The sequence below is a fragment of the Argopecten irradians genome, chromosome 9 (assembly GCF_041381155.1).
Source record: "Argopecten irradians isolate NY chromosome 9, Ai_NY, whole genome shotgun sequence".
Taxonomy (NCBI): domain Eukaryota; kingdom Metazoa; phylum Mollusca; class Bivalvia; order Pectinida; family Pectinidae; genus Argopecten; species Argopecten irradians.
Genome location: NC_091142.1, coordinates 25,329,075 through 25,353,994, shown reverse-complemented (window position 1 = coordinate 25,353,994; position 24,920 = coordinate 25,329,075). Strand labels below are relative to the sequence as shown.

Below are 24,920 nucleotides of genomic sequence, written 5' to 3'. Positions count from 1 at the left end.
ATGATAATGATGATAATAATGATGATTGATGACAAATGATTGCTTTTTGTTTTTATACTACATGTATGTATAAATGCCTTGAAAAATAAACAATTACAAAAAAAAAAAAAAAAATAATATAAAATTACCTATCTGAAGATAAGATAATTATATAATGTAGAAGGGGTCGGTGTGTTAGATACTATGCATTATGACACTGTTATCGCCTGCCAAGACACTTTGTATGTCGATTTCGAATTATCAAGGCTCACCTTCTGGGTATTATTACGTTATTCCAAATTGGCATATTACAGAGTTATCTGCACTTGCGGGTAGGTATTGATTGTGACGTCATGTGTTTGCGAGTGCAACGGCATACTTTTCGGAGAAAACGACGTGAATTGCGCTCACAAAACAATGACGTAACAATCGATAGTTAACTGCAAGGGAGCTAACTCTGTAATATGCAAAGACAGAATATTTTGACGTGATTTTCTGACTTAACAATCGCCAGATGGCGGGGCATAACGCCGATTAATTGTTTTCGGCCCACGTCATTTTAAATAGTATCTTGAAACGTCCGTATTATTTAAGATTACGAAATGACCCGGATCTGATCTATACTTTTATGGTGGGTGTGTGTATGTCCAAAATAAAGTTTGCTGATAGTGCAGCGGTACAATGATACCGCATAATATATTCCCGTTGAGAATACCGGTTCTAGTGCATGGCATTGAAAAACAAGAGAGTGTACTTCAATGAACTAAGTATGCAATGAAACACACATTTAGGAAATAACCACCAGTTATACGCCTAGACCCATTACATCATTACCTGTTGTATCTGTTTCGGATTCTACTAATATCTCATGCTTTCACTTCGAATCAAATTTACATACGTCACATTCATCACTTCTGATGAGTGCGTAGAAAGAATTGTATTTGATAGTTTCTTTGCGAAAATTCAAGAATTATCTAGTACGTTTTATCGGAAATCAGCTATAAAGTCCATCGAACATATTATAATATAACAACATTGGCTGCAATTATTCATTTTTTTTACAACAATTTTGATCATTTGACTAAGATGGCTTGAGTTTAGAGTTGTTTTACTAACCATGCAAACGCAGCATTTGGTACATTTCATGTATATCTTAACGCAATGGTAACCACCTAAAACTGCCTTATCTAATGAAAGAGAGCGCTCAACGCTGTGAGGAAGGGTCTGGGTTCTGTCCCCTGGCATAGACACATTATAGCCTACAAAGTTTGCTTATTGTTCAGCGTAAAGGGAGTGAGACGACTGGTTTGTCATTTTTATCATAATATGACTGGGTGGGGTGTGTTTGTTCGGAGTCTTCGGTGGCATGTTTCAGTGGGATAACACTATTAAGAGGACAAGATTTCCTTTATTACGCAACAAGACTATACACCAGACTCTTAAAACACACACCACGCACTTCACACACAACATACATGGGAGCCCGTCCTTAAAAGACCCTGTATGTTTGTGTATTATTAATATTGAAAGGAAATCCACTGTTTCATTTATATCTTCCTCTGTCATATAGATTTGTCAAGGGTAATATAAACTTGTACATAATATATGTTTATTGCACAGAAAGCCTTTGATACGCCACGAACATTTATTGCATTATAACGATATGAGAAAGTGCGTACTTATAATTAGAGGCGTAACCTGGGAGCACAATTTGTTATATACTAATAATTAATTTTTCTTTGTTTTCATACCAAATCTGACTTTCTGATTGGCCAATATTTTTTTGCATACCGCTATGAAAAAAAAATCCGAGAATGGCGCGAAACCCCGACGTTACGTGACGTCACAATAGAGACATTGACGTTGCGTATTGATTCGGAAAAAAGAATCCCTTGAAAAACCACTATAATGTTACATTTAAACATACTTCATTTTATCAAATAGAGTATATAATTATTTTAAGTATTGATGTCACTATTTTTTAAATTTTATCGGGTTATGAAAAAAAAATTGTTTGCAAACTTTTGTGAGAATCCGCTACGCGGATTCACACAGTTTGCAAACAAATTTTTTTTTCATACCCCGATAAAATTAAAGCACAATTTGATTATATACTATTAATATTTCTAGCAATAAGTTCGTTCTCATAGACGATGTAATATAAGAGACACTCTTTCCTATATTTGGTATTAAGAATATTGGAATATTCCATACTTGGATTCACTTTACTAGCTAAGAGCTTCGACGGAGTCTCGGAATTTACCTAATTTAGTAACTCATCGAACGGAATGTCACTATCCTTCATACTCAACCCAGACACTTATAATAAACTGATCTTGAGTTATACACTGTATGGAGCTATGTATAAGGTCTCTGACATGGGCTTAACAAACCATTTTACGTTCTAGAATTAAAAGCAGCATATATAGCAGGCCGATTTTACAGAAAACGTATAGTCAATTATTTTTACAGGGATGACATTTTCGCTAATTCGCAGGTCATCGATGTGATCACTCTAATCCATGGGATACTAATTGAATGAGATAAACTATTGAAGCTATCTCGCGAAAATTAAAAACGCTAGAATTTAATTTGGTCTGCTTTACTTCAAATCGCGAATATTTTACCCGTGTATTGTATTTTTGCAGGTAAATTATTTACGCGATTTAAACCTAAACGATAACATTTAATTGTAACGAACTGCAGATTCCTTCATAGTTATTGCAAAAGAAGTACTTACCGTGTTTGCGTACCCATTCGTTATCATTTCACGAAGAAATTATTCTTTATAATAAAGTAGAAAAATCGCGTAAATGTAATGCCCACGAATATAACTAACTACATGGTATATACCGTATACCTATTCTTCGATGTCATTGGTTACCTGATGTCAGCTATTTCTGTCACGTTTTGTATATAGCACATGTACTTGCTGTTGCCCTTTTTCACAACGCAAACTATATAAAAAAATATTTACATTTAGCCTTCTTTAATATATTGCACTATATCGTCTATTGCTTTATATGACTACACATGTACAAACAAAACTATCGGGTATTTAAATACTATCTTGTTACATGTGTCACTCGGTAATACCTATGTACACCCAGTTTAATACTTCAATACAACGCTGTCACCACCGTGAATGAACATGGGGAACTGAGGTAAGTCCTTTCAGTTTCTTAAAATATTTTTTTATCTAATAAAAACAAACCATTTGGCCCAGTTTCGCTCCTTCATTAAATACGATTGTGATAACTGAACATGAAGTGATTAAAGAACAATTGTAATTCTTATGGGCTATATTTAGTCCTCTGATCAAATAAATTCATTCATGCAGGACGTATCAATGTTAATTAATCTATATGATTTATTAATTGGAACGGCTACAATGATTTGATATTAATCATGGATTTAAAGCTACCCGATGGTTATTTTACAACACGGTGTCACTGTATTCGTAATATGCAGGCATGGATAGTACTCCCTACCTAATTGTATCTGTATGTATTTAAATATCAGTTGGTATTTCAGCTTAGAGTCGAGGCATAGCTAATGAACGTTTACTCGGAAGACAAGGTGCGATCTACTTCCTGGTAAGTGATTGGCCATTTTATTGACTATCATGTTCATGTTGTATTGATTACTTTATTATCATTATTATCATTTCTGAACATCTATAATTTGTAAGTATTTTTCTCTATTATCAGATCATTTTGTTATCCTTAAACAAATTAGATGTACATTGTGGCTGATTTAAGTATCGTGTTTTACGAGGCGAAATAACGAGATACAAAATTTATATATAATTAGTCACCATATGAAGTACACACCCATGAATTTTTTTATTTTCATTTTATTATCAAATGTGTATCTTGTTTTATCAACTGATCGAACCAATAATTCTGATGCAATGTATTTTTATACAGTAAAACCCCTCTAACTCGAACCCGGATTCCTCGAATACCCCCTATTCGTCGAATTGGTCGTACGGTCCCGACCGTCTCTCTATATATAATCTATGTAACAAAACCCCGGATAACTCGAACAGCTATTCGTCGAATACCCCTTATTCCTCGAACAGAAATATGTCCCCGTTTCATCAAATACATAGTATTTACCCATGTATTCGTCGAACAAGTGTTCGGCCCTTGAGATTATTTTACCTGTGTCCACACCTGACTGCAACGACCGACATGGATAATTGCTCATTATTTTTGTGTTATACACTACTTGGCGTATCAAGCCTTTAGGTAATTAAGGGATTAACGGTGCCATTATTACCTACCTACACGATCGCAAGTCGTTGTTTGATGCTAACTTTATTTAAATATTTCAGAAAAGGCAATAAGTTATTGATGTTACTCTCGTAATAATCTTCACTGTAAATACGATATATAAAAAGGCACGCATTGTGAAATGACAAAAGAGGCGAAGATATTGCTGACGCCTAATTATAAAAAGGTTTGGTTTTTAAATTTCTTTGTTAGTTTCATTCGACAGTTAACACAATGTTATTTGCCGAAAGATTGTAAACGATATCAAACGACATACATGCAAAAGTACATTTTATCAGTGCGTTTCTGTCTTTTCCCGTAAAATGGATTTTTCTAACTAAATTTACTCGAAAATTACTAAATAGACATCTATAAATATCATTTCTTATGTCCGTACATTGACCTAGATGACGATACATAACTTACTCTGATGTGAATGACATTTGATTAAAGGGCTTCTCGTAAGCTTTTTCAAACCCTAAATTTATGTTATTTTTTCAACTTGATAAATTGCTATCAATAACAAACTTTAAATAAAGAAATCCAAAATGCTGAAAGATAGGGTAATCAAAATGTCATTGCCGTGCATTGTTTGTCATAGTTTGAAACCGGACGTTTTGACTGTCGATTGTGACCAACCTCGGATGAGTCGAATACCCCGTATTCCCTCGAACTATTTACCTGGTCCCCTGCTGTTCGAGTTATAGGGCTTTTACTGTGATGATAAGGGATGTAAACACCGCCCGCACCTAATATTTAATGTCCATATATAAGAACCAAAAGCGATGCAAAATCTAGGAAGCGCATACATAGTTACACAATAGAAGTTTGGTTGGTTTGACGTAACGTTCTACTACCAGCCACGGTCAATTAAGGATGTTTGTATGTTTTGGGAGGCTGCGGAGTATTTGCACAGACGAATGTCGCTAAAAACATCAAAGAGCACAGCGCACCGTCATATTACACTAAAAATGGGAACATGCAATAGAAATGATGTACATAGATTTTTGGTCTGAAAGAAGGTACGATCTCAAGAAGGTTAGTTCGGTTTGGTTCCATTTGTGGGTTTCAAGGTCCCAAAACGTCGATGATTATGACGCCAAGAAACTCACATCAAATGATGACGTCATAATCACTGGATGGTAGGATTAATCGACTATTAACTATACTTTACCCACGACGTTTTGGGATCTCAAACCCCCGTTAATGACAAATGTGACGTGCATCACCAATCAATTAAGAAAAAAAGTCTACGATTGTTCCACCGCTGTATCTCTATTTTTCTGAGTTTTGAACACAGGTCATTCTTTTTGGCCACCAAAGATAATCACAAAATATCCGTTGTGATGATTAAGCTCTTGAATGAACACCAAATCGTAGACCTTGACATTTGACCCTGTCGATAAGCAGACGATAAACAGCAGATAATAAAAAGCACACGCTTTTAAGATAAGAAATGAACTAATCCGTAATATACAACAATAGAACACTAAAGGAACACTTAAAATTTCCTCCAGCTAATGAACATAAACTAAACACTAAAACCTTAGCACTCAAAGGGGATATTGAATGAATTCGTTACGTATACAGAATCACAAGTAAATGTTAGCACTGTTGGTGAATCAGCGCAACGATGTGACCACGAATATAGCTAATACACATATACAGCATTAACGTACAGAAATTAACTCTAATTTTTAACGATCTGTTGCAGACAGGTTATGGCAAAGGTTAACCCATTGGAGCAGCCAATGCAAGTGGATGCTGATAATCCACAAAACGAATCTGACGAAGAAGACGAAACCGACAAACCTGCAGAATTAAAAAAGAAAATACCAAGTCCTTTTAGTAAATATTATCAAAATAAGGCCGTGAGCGATGAATTACAACGACTAAATAAAAAAGTGGAACAATCAAAAGTTGAAAAAAGAGTGTATAAAGATAACATCAAATGGATCTTAAAAAATATCGGGACTCATACCATTGGCCACAATGTAATTGTAGGGAACGACGGGGTGATAGTGGACAATGGGGAAGGACAGAAGGAGGACCTGAAGAACATAATGGCTAGGCATTTCACGAAAGTCACCTGTGAACACGCCGCCATATCCAGGGAACTGACCACATTAAAGGTTATAGTTTGCGTATGCTTTATAATATCAGTACAGTTCATGACAACTACAGATGTACATGTATATTATACAATTATGGACTTTTGTGCTGATGAATATGATGTGGTATGAACCGATAAAAGAGATATTGACCGTGACGGAGTCGAGGTCAATATCTCTTATTTTCCAGTTCATATCACATCATAATCACCAGCATAGAAGTCCTTAACTGTTTTATTAGATGGGTTGAGAAAACTAAACATAAAATGGAACTTAAAAATATCGTCATGTAACCCTAACATTTGTTCTTTGGGATTTCCATTCCTACTCTATTTAGAAATCGATATTCATCGGAAACCCAATTTACATGAGATATTTAGAACTCGTCACTTGTGTCGGATCAAACCAATGGGAATGCTGTAAATTTTCAGGCAAATATTAATGTTTATTAATTTAAAAGTATCAGAAATCACATTAACAGTAAATGGGGATAATGATCATAGAGAAAAATAAGAATACATAGTGTCGAAAATACGTAACTGGGATAGATATTTAGAAAACAAAAACTTAATTTAAAACAATATTTAAAAAAAATATGAATTAATAAATTATTTGAAACATTCTATCAATGCCAACAGTATGGCGCATTTGAGTTTCGCCAAGTTTGGGTGTTTCCATTGCCAGCTAGGTCTGCTCTACATATGGGCTATCTATTATTTACAGACTAATATCAGACGAAAGATAAGTTATCTTGAATGGCTGTCAATGCCATATAATAAATAAAACATAACCATTCAGGATTACCCTTTCTTTATCATAGATATAAGAGGAAGACTTTCCTTTTTTTCTTCTATACAATAATGGTGTATCCTACTCTGATATGTCCTTCTAAAGAGCCAATAAAGCATCATCATATTCAATTTTGAAATACTTGTGTCAAACTATTTTCTGTTGGCAGTTACTGGTTGGTGTCTGTTAATTGAATAAAATCAAGCTAAATAAACAGGCACATATCTTTGTTCATTTAGCATTTATCTCAGTATAGAACTGTCTTTAGAAATGTTTTATTGCTTTAAATCCTATTCTCTTGCTTAGTCTCTTAGTCTAAAGAACTGCCCAAAAATATCAAAAAACTAATACATTCTTTTTTTCTTCTTTCTGTACTCAAAAGCTGTATTTAGAAGCAAAATTCTGTTACGTAGATTTTTTTTCTTTTTCAGAATATCATCAACATGTCATCGAAAACTTTAGAACACTTATGTAGAAGGAATGACAAGAAGCTTGGGGCAGTTGTACAATGTGTAGAATTGTTAGAACTGACCATGTCAGCTGATGAACATCTTACTGATACCCGGATCGATAGAGCATTACTTGCCATACAGAAGTGGACATCGGTCAAGGAACGAACGTTGAATGATTTGTACAAGGCTACAAGTGACCAGATTCCAAAAGAATCACTATCAACTGTACAGTTCATCGTATCTAAATGTGGTAAGATACGCGTCCAGTTCTTTTCCGCCATTAATTTCAATACGAATTTATCTAGTTATTATTGATAAATATATACTACAACTGCTTTTCTATGCTCTGTCTCTTTAGATTGTTGAATCATAAATGAAGTCTTATAATTTTATTTCTATCGTTTTTATTAAGTTTTTAATTAAAAACGATAAACTGGTGTTGGTGGTATGTTGCTGGTAGTGTTCAGAAGAAACTACAGAACGTGCTGGTCAAAGTTCAAAATTCCAACAAGTGTACATTCCATGAGCCCCGTGAACAAAGAACCATCTGTCATGCTAACCTAATAAATATACGAAATCACACTTTCACAATATTACAGTTTTATAAAAAAAAATTGACCATAGATGAAACTTATGTTTGACAATTAAAATGGACCGCTGATTGAATACATATGCAGCTCCCACTTCTTGATGAATGTTTGTTGTATGGTGTTATAGGGGCCGCGGTGACCGAGTGGTTAAGATGTCTCGACATATTACCACAAGCCCTCCTCCCTTGGGTCGCGAGTTAGAATCCCAAGTGGGGTAGGTACTGACTGTGAATAGAAAGTCTTGTAATTTACAAGTTCTTATGGTGTTAGATGGAAGTCATGCGGGTGGCGATGGTAGCGGATGAAATATTATTTTCATGTGGCAATAATTTGTATCAATGATTTGCAGTGCTTTGTCAATGGTTGTGGTGTGTTTAGGATGTACGTCGTGGTGGTGGCGGTGCTGGAATTGGTATATATGAGGATAGTTATGGCTGAATGGGAGGAGGGGGTTGGTGGTAGAAGTGTTGATGTGGTCTGTCATGCTTTATTGGTAAGGTTGTTGTACACGTGAGGGCTGACGTGGTTTTGTTTTATGCTCCGGTTGTGAGATTTTATGTTACGTCGTGTTGATAATGATAATAAAGAATAATTTGCGGCTTTAATCTGTACATGTACTCATTGAAAGTTCTTCTTGACTTGTCAGTATGGCAATCTTAGCATTTGGCACCTTTCATTCAGATTTCCCATCATTCGAGGACAAATCAGAAAAATATCACACTTGAGTAATGTATTAGTAATATATGCAAGAAAATCGAATATAATTTAAAAATAATATAATTTGGCCGATTTTGTTTTTGTAGTGAACTCCGAATGTCGCAAAACGTTACAGAAACTTCTAGACATTGATCCTCATGCTTTAGAAGATAACCCAAGCGACCAAGACCTGTGCTTCAGAGGGCTGGTGTTTTGGAGACAAAAAGATACGGAAAATAACAACGCTGGCCATCTGAAGAGGCTTTTAATGGAGTTAGACAAAGCTACTCTAGAAAGTAAGTCTTCTTTGTTTTGTAAACAAGTGTCGCCACTAAGTGCTCTTACGTATACATCGTTCATCCAGCTTACCTACATATTGTATTCTTTGAAAAATTTGGGAAAATAACATACTTGGGTTTTGTATTAGTGATATAAAAGGAACTCAATGTGAAATAGCTGTGTTCTTAATTATTTAAAAATGCAAGCGAACTAAAAAGATAAAATGCTGTGATAAATTCTGGTCAAAATTTTGTATGTTCTTATTGGCCACTGCAACCGATTCAACTATATTAGGAATAATAATAACAATGACCTAGATCAGAGATCTTGACCTAGATTAGAGATCTTGACCTAGATCAGAGATCTTTCCATACCGTTTAAAAGGTTACTGTTTAAATATTTAATTAAAACTGCGAGTGTCTTTGGTTTACGCTTTCAATTACTACTGGATATTATAATTTTGTGAGCTTTTCGTTCAAATTTAATATGAGTTTTCAGACAGTTTAAGTTAAGTTCCAAAACTAGCAATTACATATGTATAAAGATTCTTGTTCAATCAAATTTGATACATACAGTCCAAATATATAATGTAATTGTGCAAAATGCATATAGATTATTGTTTGATTTAGTAATTCTTAATAAAAATATCTTTATAGTAAATATTCTGTTTTTTATTCTGTATTCCAACCATTGAAGTTTGGAGCGAGTAGTTTTAGTAATAAAAGGATGTTTAAAAATATTTCCCCATTCATCTGGATCAATATCAAAAATTTTGATTTCGTTTATTTTGAACAATAGGTAGACTATAAGTTCATTTTGATTAAAACAGTATATATTTTAACACCTTTATTGGTATAGCAGGAAGAGCTATATTTTTTCAGAGTCAAAAGTTTGTTGATGGTTTCTTGACATAGTTAATGGCGTTTTTCATCGTGAGTTCGAATCCCATGTAAGACCGGAAGACCATCTTCCTTTATCCCATGGGTGATCTCTGTGTATGACTTTTATTAAGACGTTTCGTCCTATAGGTAGGAGGAAAGAATAAAAAGTAACACATTTGACATTATAGGTAAAAAGCAGGAATCACAGTCTATACTGGAACTGAAAGTTGATGATCTGGGTCTGTTGGACGGAACAGATGAACACAGTATCAGAAGAATGAATTCTATAGACATCAAAGAAATCCTGGAGATCGTAAAAAGCATTTCCCAAAAGTTGGCGACTACAGAACACCGCGATCTCTCGCCATTTATATTCCCCCATGACGCACCTGGACTCCCTAGTCCGACACAACCCATAGAAGATGTACACAAACGTGTTCGCACACTTTCAGTAAGGACGGCCAGTCCTCCAAAGAGGAGTAAACAAGAGGATCACAGTGATGAGTGATATGATAAGAACCATTACCCGTACTTAAAAGACGCTAACCCGCTGACGAATGTTATTTTTTCGCTATCAAAAACGGGAACACACGAATAGTTTTCTCCAGTTACAAAAGTTACTTACTTTACACCATTACCACTATTGAAAAGTTTGAGCTTCACTTTAATGAAGATTAAAATATTTAAAATTATTAATTGAGTCCTTGAAAAAATCCATGACACTATGTCCTATATGAAATGAAGTACTGATTATTCATGCACCAAGGGCAAAATGAATGATTCTATATGTACCTTTGACAATAAGACACATATAAACACGATTAAACATAAGTTATTGATGAGTATCGTTTATGCTCTGTCGGCGTTAGAGCATTTTTAAGGAATAACTTTCTATCGTAGCTAGGTCATGAGGGGTTAATGATGAATGCACGTGCAAATAATACAATTACTAATTAATTGATTTAAACGTGTTCAGTTATCAGTATCCTATTACAACCTATACAAGATTATGTTAAATTTACACTTCTGTGTGTAAATAAATACTTTTTCTTTTATCAGACAATTCTATGTATCCTTTAAGGTATGGACCACAGTTTAAGCTAGTGATATTTTGTAAGCCTATATATCACTCTTATGTGTACTTGAACATGTATATCACGCCAAACCTTAAAAAATGACTGCTTATTCGTATGAAATTGATGTGAAGCTTGTCCATTCTGACAAAAAATGCGTGATATAATTTACAACTGCCATTTGCATGGTAATTTCAAAAAGGATTCGACGTCTATGCTTTCGTAAAATCGAATTCGTGAAACAAATACTCATTATGCCTGCTATATACACTAGTAAATATAATGACATTATAATATCACTAACATAAAAAGGGGCATACTTGTTTTTCTTACATTCCATCATTGTGTGTTTCTCGTACTCACTGTTTCCATTAGGTCATTTCATTGTCTAAATGATTATATTGAATATGCCATAACACAAAAATCTTCACAATATTGAGTGTCCTCACATTATTCGCAGTTGCTTTAGAGTACACTCAGAGTTTTGTGTTATACCTCCTTAAAAATATATTATAGTTTAAATCATTGTTTGTATGCTGTATCAAAATCATATGTGGGAATCATTATTTGATTGGAATATTTAATATAATCGTCTCATGAACCATATTGCAGAACCAGTATTTACTTGAAGTTTCAATTTCATTGTTATCAACTGCATCAAAGAGCCACTACATTGTATTTGTTTATTATTATTGTATTACTATATCACATCTCCGCTCGTTTGCCTGATCTGATCCATAAAAGTATTGTAAACCTGCATGTTTCAGAGGGAATATCATTTTGGCGTTTTTCGTGCCGGGAATACCACACTAAAATATTATTCCGCTGATCTTTTTGTCTGTATATAGTTTTCATAGCTATTAAGTTGATTGCGTGGATCGGGATTCATCATGTCTGTATATAGTTTTCATATTTACATTCTGAGTGTTTCGTCACTATATGTATCGACCAACTGACGAAAACAAACATTTGCCTCTGCAAACACTATAAATACACTATGAATACAACGATTCTCGTGCATCGATCAGCTGATTTCAAACATCACGTCAGTTTCATATCAATAAAAAATAGTTCCCACAATATTTTAATTATAATCTTTAAACGCGCTCCACGGGATATGTTGATATCTTTTCATAGCCGCTATGAAAATTAGAAAAATACATTCAATCCATATGTGTTGATTGCACAGATTAGTATCATGATCAAATATTACCTTTTGTTACCTTAGGGAGCCTTTATAGTTTGTTTTATTGAAAATATTCGAGAGCCATCATTTTTTGTTGTTGTTGTTTCGTTAATTTTGTATTTATTTTACGCATCAGAGAATAATGATTTGTTTGATCTTATTCGTTTTGATGAACCATATACTCGTATGATAGGGTGTACATTATATGCAGATGAGTGCCATTATGATGAGTATACGTACATGTACATGGTGCACATTATATAGACTGGAAGTCAGGAAGTCACTATTTTATGGGCTCTATACTTGATTTAATTTTAATTTTTGTTTGAAACATCGATTGTGCTCGTTACTTTATGGACTATTAATTTAACTTGTTTCTATTTTTGATGTTATTGTTTGCTTGCATTATTAAATTAGAGTGTTTTTTTTTTTACTTTTGTATGCAAAATGTTCATGTTTTGTTTTTTATGCATGAGATTACATTTATGTTTTTGAAGAATCAATTTGTTAATATGCATACGCCATATTAGAGAGCTTGTATTCGTTTGAAGCATGCAATTTTACTTGTTGTTTAATAGATGATAGGTGATCTACTTGTTTCAAGTGTTTTACCTAATTGCTTTATATTCAGCTATTTGCTTATTAATTATTTCTGTATGAATTATCAATCTTATCAATTTTTTTGTTTCTTTGTTGTATTGACCATATTAGGGTGTTTTTACTTGAAATATTTGGACTTCTAACAATGCGTATTTATTCATTAAAAATTATTTGTTTTCTTATTTGTTTTAAGAACTAAATATTAGAATGTAGTCAATGAAAGTATCAATATTTACCTGTTTTTATGGGTATATCACAATCATGGTAAATCTTGTTTTAAGTTTGTCATGATGACCACGTTTTTTCTGTCAAACGGATACAGCCGAAATGTCTTTAGTTAACAATTAAGAGAAAAGATAGAACAGATAGTAATGATAACAATTAATGCCTTTTTGTATCATAATTGACTTAACCGGAGTCACATATATATGTCTCAGTATTCGTGCACGTGCTTTCATAATCACGCAATGACTTCAAACAGAACTTGTTCTATAGGACGTTACTTCTTTTGAAACATTTGGTGTTTTCTACAGGTAAGCTCAAACAGACCTAAACGTAATAATTCTGGTGATATCTTACCAATTTATTTCGCTTAGGTAAGGAAGGTTTGAGTTTTAGATTTTAATTATAATTATTGTGGGGGACTAGTCGATTTGGTTAATGGTCAAATTATACGACTGATTCCTTCTTCTGTAAGCGATAAATTTGATTCCTCTTGCATCGGATTAGATGCAATATCATCACTTTTGGATCTTGTTATCATCCTGGTGTGTTTAAATATTTATTTTATTTTATTATTTATTTTTTAAATAATGGGAATTAGATGCGTTCTTACTGCTTGTAAACGTAATAAAAGAAATACAATATTATATAACAATATTTTTTTTGTCACCCAAGACCCAAGCAACATTTCAATAAGGGATAATGATACAGTATAACATGAAATGTTCGTTGTGTAAAAACGTTGTATAAATGTTGTATGCATTATTGGAATCGCTATCCCACAAGTCAACCACTGGTATTTCTAACAAAAAATTATGTTGAATGACCGAAATCACGAAATAAAAGACCCATACAGTATGTGAGACTGGTAGGACAAAAATGATTAAAACGAAAAACATAAAAGAATAAATATTTCATTTAAACAAAACAACACATTTAATGAATAAGTTACATGTATATGAAGTTATGAACTGCAACAATATTAGTAAAATAACTTCACAACACTTCGCCATGCACTTTGTACATCGTCATTGTTCCGCCTAGCACGTGCAGAACATCGGATTTCTCATTTCGTATTGGTAAGGCGACATTGTTGTCGTCTGCTTGTTTTGACGTCTGATCACGTAACCAGTTTGATTTTGTCTCCTCTCTCTCGTGAAGAATGACCTCCCGACTACGATCTGCGTATCGTTTGGCGTGAGGAAGGTTTCTGTAATAGTACCAGCTCAGTGTGTCTATATTAGGGGATACCGTCCTGTTCCGGATTATGTCTTCAAGACAATCAATAGCAACATTGTCCATTTTGTAATTGAACTTATTTGCAAATAATTGCGGTCGGCCTGTAAGCCATGTCAAATCTTTTCTTCCAAATACACACACCCCACGAACATACCTGCCCTCACATTTGACTTTGTCACTCTCCCAAATAACTGCACGTGAAAGAAAGTTCCCGAATGTGTGACGTATTTCTGTCTCATATCCTCCTGGAGCCCATGGTAAAGTATTCAAAGTCGCCCAAACGTTTTCCTCCGGCGAATAAGTGTTATTAAACCAAGAGATAAAATCTTGTGCTATGTTATCGTTCAGAATAAACTCTACAAACTCGCGTGAGAAAGACCCGTACGCACTTCCCTTGCTGATTTGAAGTTTATACTTGAACGGTTCTTTATCCTCCGTTGTTTCCACATTACTCGTTTTTGTTAGTCTGTATTTCTTTGAGAATCGCCATTTTTGTAACACTGGGTGGTTATATGATTCAATATCATTAGCGCCATTTAAAGATTTCAGTATCCGAACAATCTCCAGATTGGTTTTAAGTGGAAACTCCTGGCCCGTGAGGTTAATGTAATACTTCCATTTCACACTAGACTCCGCACACTTACGCATACACTGCATTTCACTGGTCACGTGAGCAGAACTAGCGTAGATAACGTTGATGCGTTCCTGGATCACATGAACGTTTGGAAAGCACCTACTTATGTTCATTATTAGATTGTATATTATTTCATGAGCTTTCCCGTCTACATACAAACAATACACATTGTTAGGTCTGTATATAGTACGAAGTAACTGTTCGGCCTGCTCTGGATCTTTGTGGAGTTTGATTGAGAAGGCCAACGGAAATTCCTTTTCCTCTTGTGAGACACGTGCACCGTTGGTAATGTATCCATGCGCAGCACGGAGTGTGTCGCAGCTTTTGACAAGTTCTGTGAGCTTACATTTTAAATCCTTCCTACTTCCAGTTGGATTGAACCTCAGTGGCTGTATTAATTTTCTGTTGCCTCTTGCATATATTGAGCACGTGCCATCTAAATTTGGACTCGGCAAACATTTTTCTGATAAAGGATCACGTGATATATCCTGATGACAATGTACAATATTATTCTGAATAACATCCACTTTTCTAGAATATGCAGGTATTGGTACTTCCGGTTCCTGTTTCTCCAAATTCACATCACTTCCGGGATAAGTCCACAGACTGAAGAACGTTAACATAGAAAACGCCTGTATGACAAAAGTAACTAACCATACACTTTTGAAAGGCATCGTGCTATAGTAAAAGCAATGTGAACTTCAACCTGGTAATGTTACAATCCTTTGGTAACTTTTTTTTTATAAAACTAAGTCATAAAAACATAATTTCTACCTCTGACAACAATATGCATTCACATACTTTATTTCATGAATGAACCTCCCATGTATTCAGAGTCATATTATATACTCTTGACGAAAAAGCCTGCATCATGTACATGTGATGAGTTACTATGGGAAGGGTCCGCCATTTATCAGACACGTGATGCGTTGCTAGGGACGGGGATCGCCATCTGTCATTGGTGGCCCTCCTCGCGCGCTGTACATCAGACAAGATAATATCGCAGCCTCCGGACACGCTAAGTCATGACAACAGCAGTTTTTGTACTGTAATATAATACAAACGAATGAAAAATATTACGACCAAATTTCTGTACTTTTATACGAAAAACACATAAATATACAGAAAAAATAACAATCGAGTCTTTAAGATTAGAGGCGTCGACGTTATTGCTCCACGCTATTTAGTGCCGACGGACTATTTAGCACGCCTAATTGCGTTGACCTTATGGGGTCAAATCGTAGGGCCTGCAGAGATAGGAGTGATTGACGTACAATGTAATATGCCCCGCGTGCATTTGTTTGTTACTATATATAGAAGACTAATAAACAACAATGATGTATTGCATTTTTCGCAAGAGGCTTGGTATACTGTTTTGGCCTTCTAAAGACCATATAACAGTGAATAAAACACTAGTGTTCGGTCATCCGGGGAATGAGGTGGAGTCTTTTGTTGTCACTAAACAATGCGCTTTCAACGTATGCTAACCAAACGGCGAACAAATGATACAATTTACGTGTAAGTCTGAAATCGCGAAACTAAGCTGGTATACAATACTTTTTATAATAAGAAAAATAAGACAATTGATGGAAATAAAGATCATGGTACAATGAGGTAAATGTAAGTTTGGTAGGCGTTACACAACCAGTTTAATCACTGTAACATTAAAATGACATTAAATGAATAAAAATAAAAAATCTAAATAAATAAAATAATACCGTTTATCCTATACTTTTAGGGTAATGGGAGTACGTGTTTCGCGAATTACTTAAATACTTTCTTATTTCATTGGGTTATGAAAAAAGAATGTTTTTAAACAGTATTGGTTATACATGTAATTAATTTTTCAGATTACTTGCTCAATTCAAATACGTTTTAATGTACGATCCGTTGATTTATTAAGAAACATATTAAGTGTTCTATGATTGATCTGAGATATTCATAATTTAAATTTTTATCAAATCAGTTTCAAGTAAAACATTATTAAATAAGAAGCGGGTACTAAATACACCGAGTCATAAAGTATGTCAGAATGTGCTCCCAGATACACATTATATAGGCCAGTATCACCGACACAGAGTTCGTCAGTATAGTTTATGATGGCGTGATGACAGGGAGACAACAATCTATGCGGTCAGTTACATATAATATATTTATTACAGCACGTCAAGACAATTAGTTTACCGCCTGTCCAGTGTACTGACCAGGTATTATCTAAACAGTCCTGTCATTAATCGTGACTGGTCACTCGACCGGAACCGCATTCTGTTATTAAATAACACTCTACCGAAAAACATGTTTTATTAGGGTTCAATTTCATTATTTAACATAATTTCTAAAATTGTTTTCGAACGAAAAAAAAAACAACTGTTGGATAAATGGAAAAAAAAAATTGTTCAGAAACTATAAAAAAAATCAGTTTTGGAAATTAGCAAAATATAAAAGAACAAAATTTTTGATTTAGATATGAGCTCTAAACACATATCAATGCAAATGTATTTATAAGTCAAATTTAAATAATATTTTTCAGCAATCATTTTACATAATTATGTATACAATTAACATAAGTAAGAAAATGAAATTCGAGGTTTGTAAAGAAATGGAATCAACAACTTTGTCAAAACTGATCAACAGAAAAAAAAAAAAAAAAAAAACAAATTGAGTGGAACTCGAAGCGGCAGTGTATATGCTCATAAAATAGTTATTTTATAACTTAAAAAAAAGTTTTTTATCCGTGGAGAGGATAGTGATTTATTGTTTTTGGAAGTATTAATCAAGGAAAGGGGTAATTGAAACATTGAATACCAAGGTCTTTTTCTGTAAATGGTAGAACATTGTTAGTAGTAGTATTTCTACAATAAAAATAGCAATTCATATATATTATTAGATAAATAACTTTATTGCTTCCAATAGGTAATGAAAAAATATATGGATTATGAACAAGATAAATTTCAAAAATAAATATCTATATCTATAATTTATTGTTTCAAGTGGTGTTACAATAATTACATAACGGCTATCTAACAGTTGGTTTAGTGCTTAAAACATCCTATTATAGTCATAACAGATGTATACAGACATATTGATATCTGGTGATATATTCAAACAGACATATACACTCCGCACCAGTTGTCTGTCAATGCTATTTTGCTATTTATAACCAATTTTGAACATATTGAGCAATATAAATAAACAGGTTTTCGCTTTTTTTAATGTAAAAATCACTTTATGATGTACGAATTTAAGGATAATTTGTACAAAAACACATAATTGTAAACTGTCGAGGAAAAGCTTCATCCATTTTGTTTCTGCTAACCGTGATATATACAAATTTAAAAGAATGACTTCAATATTCCGATACACTTGTTAAGTGTATCTTCAATCTGTTTCCTAGTTTTATATTTTGTTTACATTTTCACTTCAAAATATCAAGACTATTACATCCTTTTATCGTTCAGACCATGATCGTGTTCCAGCGGATTCATAACTATGTCTGAAAAAGTTTGTCTTTAAAAATAATATCTAATATAGTATAACCGATCTGTCTTTTCTTTTAAATGTTCTACATTAAGATTAACCAAACGGCTAAGTGATGTCCTTTTGAAAACAGCTATGCGTCTCCATAACTGTAAAAATGAGTGTCATTAATCTTGTTTGAACCAAACATTTTCATTGGCTTAAAATATTTTATCATGTTATCAACTTACAACGTACAAAATGACGTCGACGTGTAATGTTCTAAGAGAAAACACGGAATTAAAGGTAAAGAGACAATCCATAAAGATCAATTTCAATATAAATGGTATTTTTTATGTTTTGGTATAACAGAAAACAGAAAAGTGTACTTTCGTCTTAAAATGCTTTCCGGTTTTATTTAGAGTAAAGTCAGCTTTTTGAGTTATATCTCCCTAACATAGAATTTATTCCATTTAATCATTAAATAAAGGCAATAAATTATATACAATTAATTATATCAAATAATGATAAAATATTTCGCCACATATATGAACCATGTTATTTAGATATATGAACAATATATATCCAAAATAGATTCTATGACGACAGAAAAACTATTCACGTATCATTTATTTCCCTTTTCATTGATAAAGTTACATATTCGCTCAGTCGTTCAGTTTCCTAATTTTGTGAATACCCTTATGCGCAATGACTGCCAATATTATTTGAATTATGTTGGTAATATTGATTGCCACCTACCCGTATCACATCGCTTTGTCCTACTCTAACTCCTCCTGAATCCTTGGTGTCTATTTTGAATTATTCAACATCAGTTCCTAGAAGTGTACTTGTTGAGTCGTGTAGTTATTCAAATTTTCTTTGTGTGTTTTTAACAAGAGATTTTTTCCACCTAGCTAGAACAAACTTTTCGTTCCAAATATAATTTTAGTCCTTGATAGTTGCAATTAGTTCCTTAATCCCTTTAAAACTCCTTTGAGTCGTATAACCTGAGTTTGGATACTGGTCTGGTCCTTATCTACTCCATTATGTATGTCCACTAGAGTTGTCATAAAGTGATACTCCATACTTTAAGTGAGTTATGTGGAGGTCCGCTGATATATCATCGTGTATTGTTTATGGCAATTAAAGTGATATATTAACGTAAGCCTATGTATATAGCATATATATGTGGAGGTACAGGTAAATGTTGTATTTCCTTGTTACGGTCGAGTGAACACGCTGACCACACGCTTCACGGTGGACACGATAACTGATGTACTGAAACAGATAGGAAGTGACAGTTACTTTGTAATTTGTTTATAACGAGACACGGCTTTTATGTCACCGTGATGTACTACACGTGTTTCGTACTAAACAACATTCCTCCCCTTCATGTAGAAACTACCGGACGTTGGTCATCCCGCACCCAATATACATCAAAGACCAGATTTACAAGCACGTACACATGTTGATTTGACGTAAGAGGAAACTAAGTATGACAAATAATTGATTTTGAATTGTTTTTTTCCTCTCTTTTTTTCGCTTGCTTTTGATATATCAAGTCAACAACGTATATCAGATCAAATTGATTCCTGTTTTCAATTATCGTAATTTCAGGTATTAAAATAACACTGCAATATACGCAGCGTATCTATTTTATCTAAGTAAAAAACTGTAACCCACAAAATAGAAATTTACATATAGGGATTGGATTTCGTTTTTATGTTAACCATTCTTGTATGGAGCAATTCCTCTAAGAATATATTCTATGGGGCGCGTTAGCGCCCCATATTGAAATATATTCTTAGATGATTGGATTTCGTTTTTATGTTAACCATGCTTGTATGGAGCAATTCCTCTAAGAATATATTCTATGGGGCGCGTTAGCGCCCCATATTGAATATATTCTTAGATGAATTGCTCCATACAAGCATGGTTAACATAAAAACGAAATCCAATCCCTATATTTACACTCACACGACTTTTTATTTATATTTTATGCAATAAAATCGTCATTTGAAAGTGACGTAATTATTCAATAAAAGTCGGTCAAAAGTGGGAGGAGCTTACTCATTTGAACAGCGAATGGTGACGCTTCACGTAAGGTAGAATTATTCATCCGCGACGACAAAAAAGTTCAATATTTTAGTGTAAAATAAACATGACAAACAAAGTAAATTTCAGAGATAATTTTATTTAATCAGATCAGAACTTTAAATATATATTCAATTTTGCTAAAAGTTAATATATAGCGTAATAACATAAAGAATTTGTACACGGCCACATGTGTGAACTCGGTGACCGTTATTGTGCAGCGAGGCGAAGCTGACGCACGCTTAAACACTTTAGTTTGCCGAAGTTGGCAAAACACCGATTTTCAAGTAGCTCAATGTGTTTGAGATGTCGTCTGACTTGACGGTATTACATCCTTGGGAGCCATGTGATTATATAATCTACGCTTAGATCCATATCGCCATCGATAGATGAAACAAATTCACTTGTGTTCGATGGATACAATGTATTTGTGGTGACGCGGAACTGTCAACACGTGGATTATTAGCGGTGCATGTTTTATACTACACATGATTAAATACTCAAAGAACAAAGACAAGAGGATATGTTTATAACTGACCTCTATCAGAGGGTCTCACACCCGTCCACCCCAAAGGCTCGATCGTAGGACGAACATAGGCACAGAGGTAATGTTTACATTTGACACCCATCATTTTTAACAAAAATGAAAGCACGTCGCCCCGGTCGGGATATTTTTCCGTTTCTTTATACAATTGTTAATTTAAAAATTGTTTGAATCATATATAAATATACAACATGTATATATTGTTTACATTTTTCCAAAATTCTATGAAAAACAACAATATACACGTAATGTTGCGTCAAAATGTAAACAAAGCCATGTGTTTCTTTTTTTAAAAAAGTAGTCCTTTTACATTTCCTTACGCAAGTTCAAAGTTCAATGTTACCATGCAGTTATGGTAAACAAAATCGGCTAGTATTAGCGTATAGTGACCAAGCCTAGCAAGTGTAAATATAAATAGTTAGTCTTCAACAACCACCATTGTATACGGTACCTTTTGTGATGGGAGTATTACGGATTCCTATGTGTTCTAGAACCACATGCTGGATCTTCTTACTTTGTCTCTTTAACATTGTAGTCCTGACAAAGACGACGAGCAGCCAACCCTCTCGGTTAAACATATTGACAATTAATGGGTGAACTAGCTTCCCAATGTATTAAAAGCTTTATACTTCATCATGAGCAATTGTTATAAGATGGCGGATGTCTCGGCCAGGAGACAAAGCTTCCCATACAAATTTGGAATAATCAAAAGTGAACAACAGAATTATAGAGACTGCAGCAAGAATTGTATAACGATGATATATATCAATATTTTTTTATATCTGTAGGTATAGACGTAGTAAGAATTAAACGTTTCTTACTTCTAATACATTAGTACCAAAGGTCTATTATTATTGCAATAAAGCCATTTAAATATGGTTATAAAACAATATTCTAGCATTCTGTCTAGTGCACTAGAACAGAAAACATGTCAACAATATGGATATTATGACCGATTTGAAAGGTCGGTGTACACAATCTGACAAGGTTTTATGACTGTCACTGAATGTTAATGGTCACATATTTAAGGTATATATAATATCTGACCAAACTATTTACTTATATACTAATATTTTTTACAACAAACCATGATACACGTACCTCAGGCCATGCACCGTGGGACGTGCCACAAATACAACAATACATATAATACAAAGTAATACAAGGTATTATTTCCTTTGATATTCCAGAATTTATATAAAACAAATTCCAATACTTTTGAGCCTCAGTCTTAGTAAAACAAACCCTCCGAGAAGTACAGCGATGACTCATAAAACCGGATACAAGCCTTATAAGAATTATATGTAGAACTTTTTTCTGATAGATGTCAATCAATTTTTAGCAGGTTTTGTCATGAATAACATTCTGCTTTAAACAAAGGATACGACAGGTATAAAAAATAACCATGTAATGTTTAGACTATTTGTTTCTTTTAATCTATGGCGAAAAAAAAAGAAAAACAGCAGATGAGATATATCGATATTATATTTCTTGTAATGTAATAAATAGAATATTCCTTGTTTCTAGATGAATTACAGTTATACAAAAATGTATTTCATCGAATAAGGAGGAAACTTTGCGAAACACGATAGAAAAATATAAACGTTTCCATCTCACAAGATGAAATGTAACTGTTATTCATCAAGAAACAAGAAATATTCTATATGTTACACTTTTACGTCTCTATTCTGATCTAAATTTGGCCAACTAATACCAGTACCTGTATTTCAATCAGCCGCGATTTTCTCGCTTACTAATTTAGTTCCACACGTGGGTCACAAAGAAAGAAGATAATCAAATGCAACACATTTATAATCAAACACAATTGAAAAAAAGACAAATTGATGGAAAAATGAACGTGATATTATATTTTGGTTTGATATTTCGAAAAAAAGGTATTCCCGCTAAAACGATCTTTCCACTCTAAATGTTGTTTTCTGATTGATCAATATTGAGTGAAAAATACCACTTTTATTTTCACCGTAAAACCTTATATTTCGAAAAACAAAATAATAAAACGTTCGTTTTCATCACAAAAAATAGTTAAACGTTGTACGTCGCTGAACAAAACTAAAAATCTCTTTCGGCAATATATAACCTACATTGTATATCTGAAAACATCATTCAGGTTAAAATCTGTCAAGTTTATAATGCAATGCTATTATATATCATTAGATATACTGATGTGGTCCCTCGTTATTACGTGAATCACCACCCAGTGGCCACCACAAAGGGTGTCATATGTTACACTGGTAGTTGTCTAATGACGCACTGGGGATCGCTCTCGGGGCAAAAACTGGGGGAAGAAGGATGAGACTTTAACGTCATAAATGTTTTCTTTAATAAAAAAAAAAGGACTTAACTCCCCTAACCACACTTCAGTTATATAATTTTTTAACTGGTATGAATACATATATTTTCTTCTATATATTTTTTCAAGAATACGGAATCTTTATAATTGTGTACATAAAAATATCCACAGCAAACATCCAATTGTAGTAACCGGACTACCGGAAATAAAAAAAAAAGTGTAATGTAACACCTTAAATATACATATTTAATATTTACATCAGACTCGGTATAGTAAAATATATTTCAATTTCAACAAGAATTTATTGCCATTACACCGTTATTGATATATTCATCAAACGGTCTGGACATCACGATACGCCTATTTAGGTCATTTCCAAAAAGTGAAAAAATATCAACAACAAATTAAATTTCTACGACGATTTGAATTATGACGCACAGAATTTAAAATTGTTTATATGAAAGATCATACCTAAAATATTAGGGCGGGTAGTTTACACTAGCCCCGGGGGTAGTTGTGGTCATTATGTGACGCAAAACATTAAGTGTAGAGCCCGAGGGGCGTGCAGTGTTTCTGATTTAAAAGGTATCCATTTAAATAATCATTTCTATAAAGTATTATCGTTATATATATGTTTTCCTTATTGTGCTATCAAAATTTGAATATTTTCGTAGTTTCCTGCTATTGCCTGTGAGCTATACGATTAAAACATCGTCAATTTGTCTCCCGCACGAATTCTAAGATGAAGCAGACCATCTGTGAAAATGTTTCCTAAACCCCCTAAAACTTTTCTAATCTAGTCAAATCGAATCAAATTCTATATATATAAACGAATAACAGACAACTGATCCAGATTATGCTGCCATTCTGAAGTCTTCTCTATAAAGGTCTGAGCCTTTGACGATAAAAACGACAGTATACTTTGGACACAGCAGATAACCTGAAACAATACGACGATAAGGGCTTTCGGTAGGCTTAAAATAAAAAAAAATCAACAAATAAAATCTTTTATCCAGTTCGGGCAAGGTAACGAAACAGGCAATACGTGGAAAATTACGCGTGTTTGTGAATTTGTCAATTAGACATCAATAATCTACTACCGTATATTTTATAATATTTTATTCCATTTCTCCAACTATAATTCCTCATTGCATGTCCTAATTATTACATGATTTCCATGATTTATTTACAAATGTCGGTTGATAAAAATTTTCCTCCTAAACCATTACCTTAAGGATTAGTCCTCTGAGGTGTCAGTCATCAAAGATGTTATGAGATTTTCAAATACAATTTTAATAATAATTTTAATAATTTAATATTTAAAAATATTTTAAATAGATTTTTTTTTGTGCGGGGATTTTAAGAAATGGGTCATTTGGCGGCCATTTTTAAAATGTGTCTTTTTCACTTTGAATAGAGCCAATACCATTTTTTTTTTACTTAAATCGTTTTTACTTAAATCATCAATGCTCCTGCATTTTTAGCTGTATCGAGCTATTATTTTCTG

The 24,920-nt window shown here is 33.5% G+C and overlaps 2 protein-coding genes across 4 annotated transcripts; one reads left to right on the top strand and one right to left on the bottom strand.

Moving 5' to 3' along the window:
• The first annotated feature begins 2,883 nt into the window (after positions 1–2,883).
• Positions 2,884–13,763, top strand: LOC138331872 (uncharacterized). Of its 3 annotated transcripts, XM_069279708.1 has the most exons (7): positions 2,884–3,143; positions 3,514–3,575; positions 5,971–6,104; positions 6,261–6,388; positions 7,588–7,858; positions 9,002–9,190; positions 10,243–13,763. In XM_069279708.1, exons 3-7 carry the CDS (start codon positions 5,978–5,980, stop codon positions 10,560–10,562), a joined length of 1,035 nt encoding a protein of 344 aa, XP_069135809.1. In that variant the 5' UTR covers positions 2,884–3,143; positions 3,514–3,575; positions 5,971–5,977; the 3' UTR covers positions 10,563–13,763. The 3 variants fall into 3 exon arrangements, with proteins under 3 accessions (XP_069135809.1, XP_069135807.1, XP_069135808.1); XM_069279706.1 differs by having other exon boundaries at positions 2,885–3,143; positions 5,971–6,388; XM_069279707.1 differs by lacking the exons at positions 2,884–3,143; positions 3,514–3,575 and adding an exon at positions 3,584–3,665 and having other exon boundaries at positions 5,971–6,388.
• Positions 13,764–14,047: 284 nt separating this feature from the next.
• Positions 14,048–19,625, bottom strand: LOC138330907 (N-acetyllactosaminide beta-1,6-N-acetylglucosaminyl-transferase-like). Its single transcript, XM_069278391.1, has 2 exons — positions 19,224–19,625; positions 14,048–16,054 (listed from the first exon to the last, which is right to left on the bottom strand). Exon 2 carries the CDS (start codon positions 15,680–15,682, stop codon positions 14,132–14,134), a length of 1,551 nt encoding a protein of 516 aa, XP_069134492.1. The 5' UTR covers positions 15,683–16,054; positions 19,224–19,625; the 3' UTR covers positions 14,048–14,131.
• Between the last annotated feature and the right edge of the window lie 5,295 nt (positions 19,626–24,920).

Coding starts and splice junctions, on each gene's coding strand:
- LOC138331872 (XM_069279706.1), top strand. CDS start 5,978: ATGGCAAAGGTTAACCCATTGGAGCAGCCAATGCAAGTGGATGCTGAT. Junction 6,389..7,587: donor GGGAACTGACCACATTAAAG/GTTATAGTTTGC, acceptor TTTCTTTTTCAG/AATATCATCAACATGTCATC. Junction 7,859..9,001: donor GTTCATCGTATCTAAATGTG/GTAAGATACGCG, acceptor TTGTTTTTGTAG/TGAACTCCGAATGTCGCAAA.
- LOC138330907 (XM_069278391.1), bottom strand. CDS start 15,682: ATGCCTTTCAAAAGTGTATGGTTAGTTACTTTTGTCATACAGGCGTTT.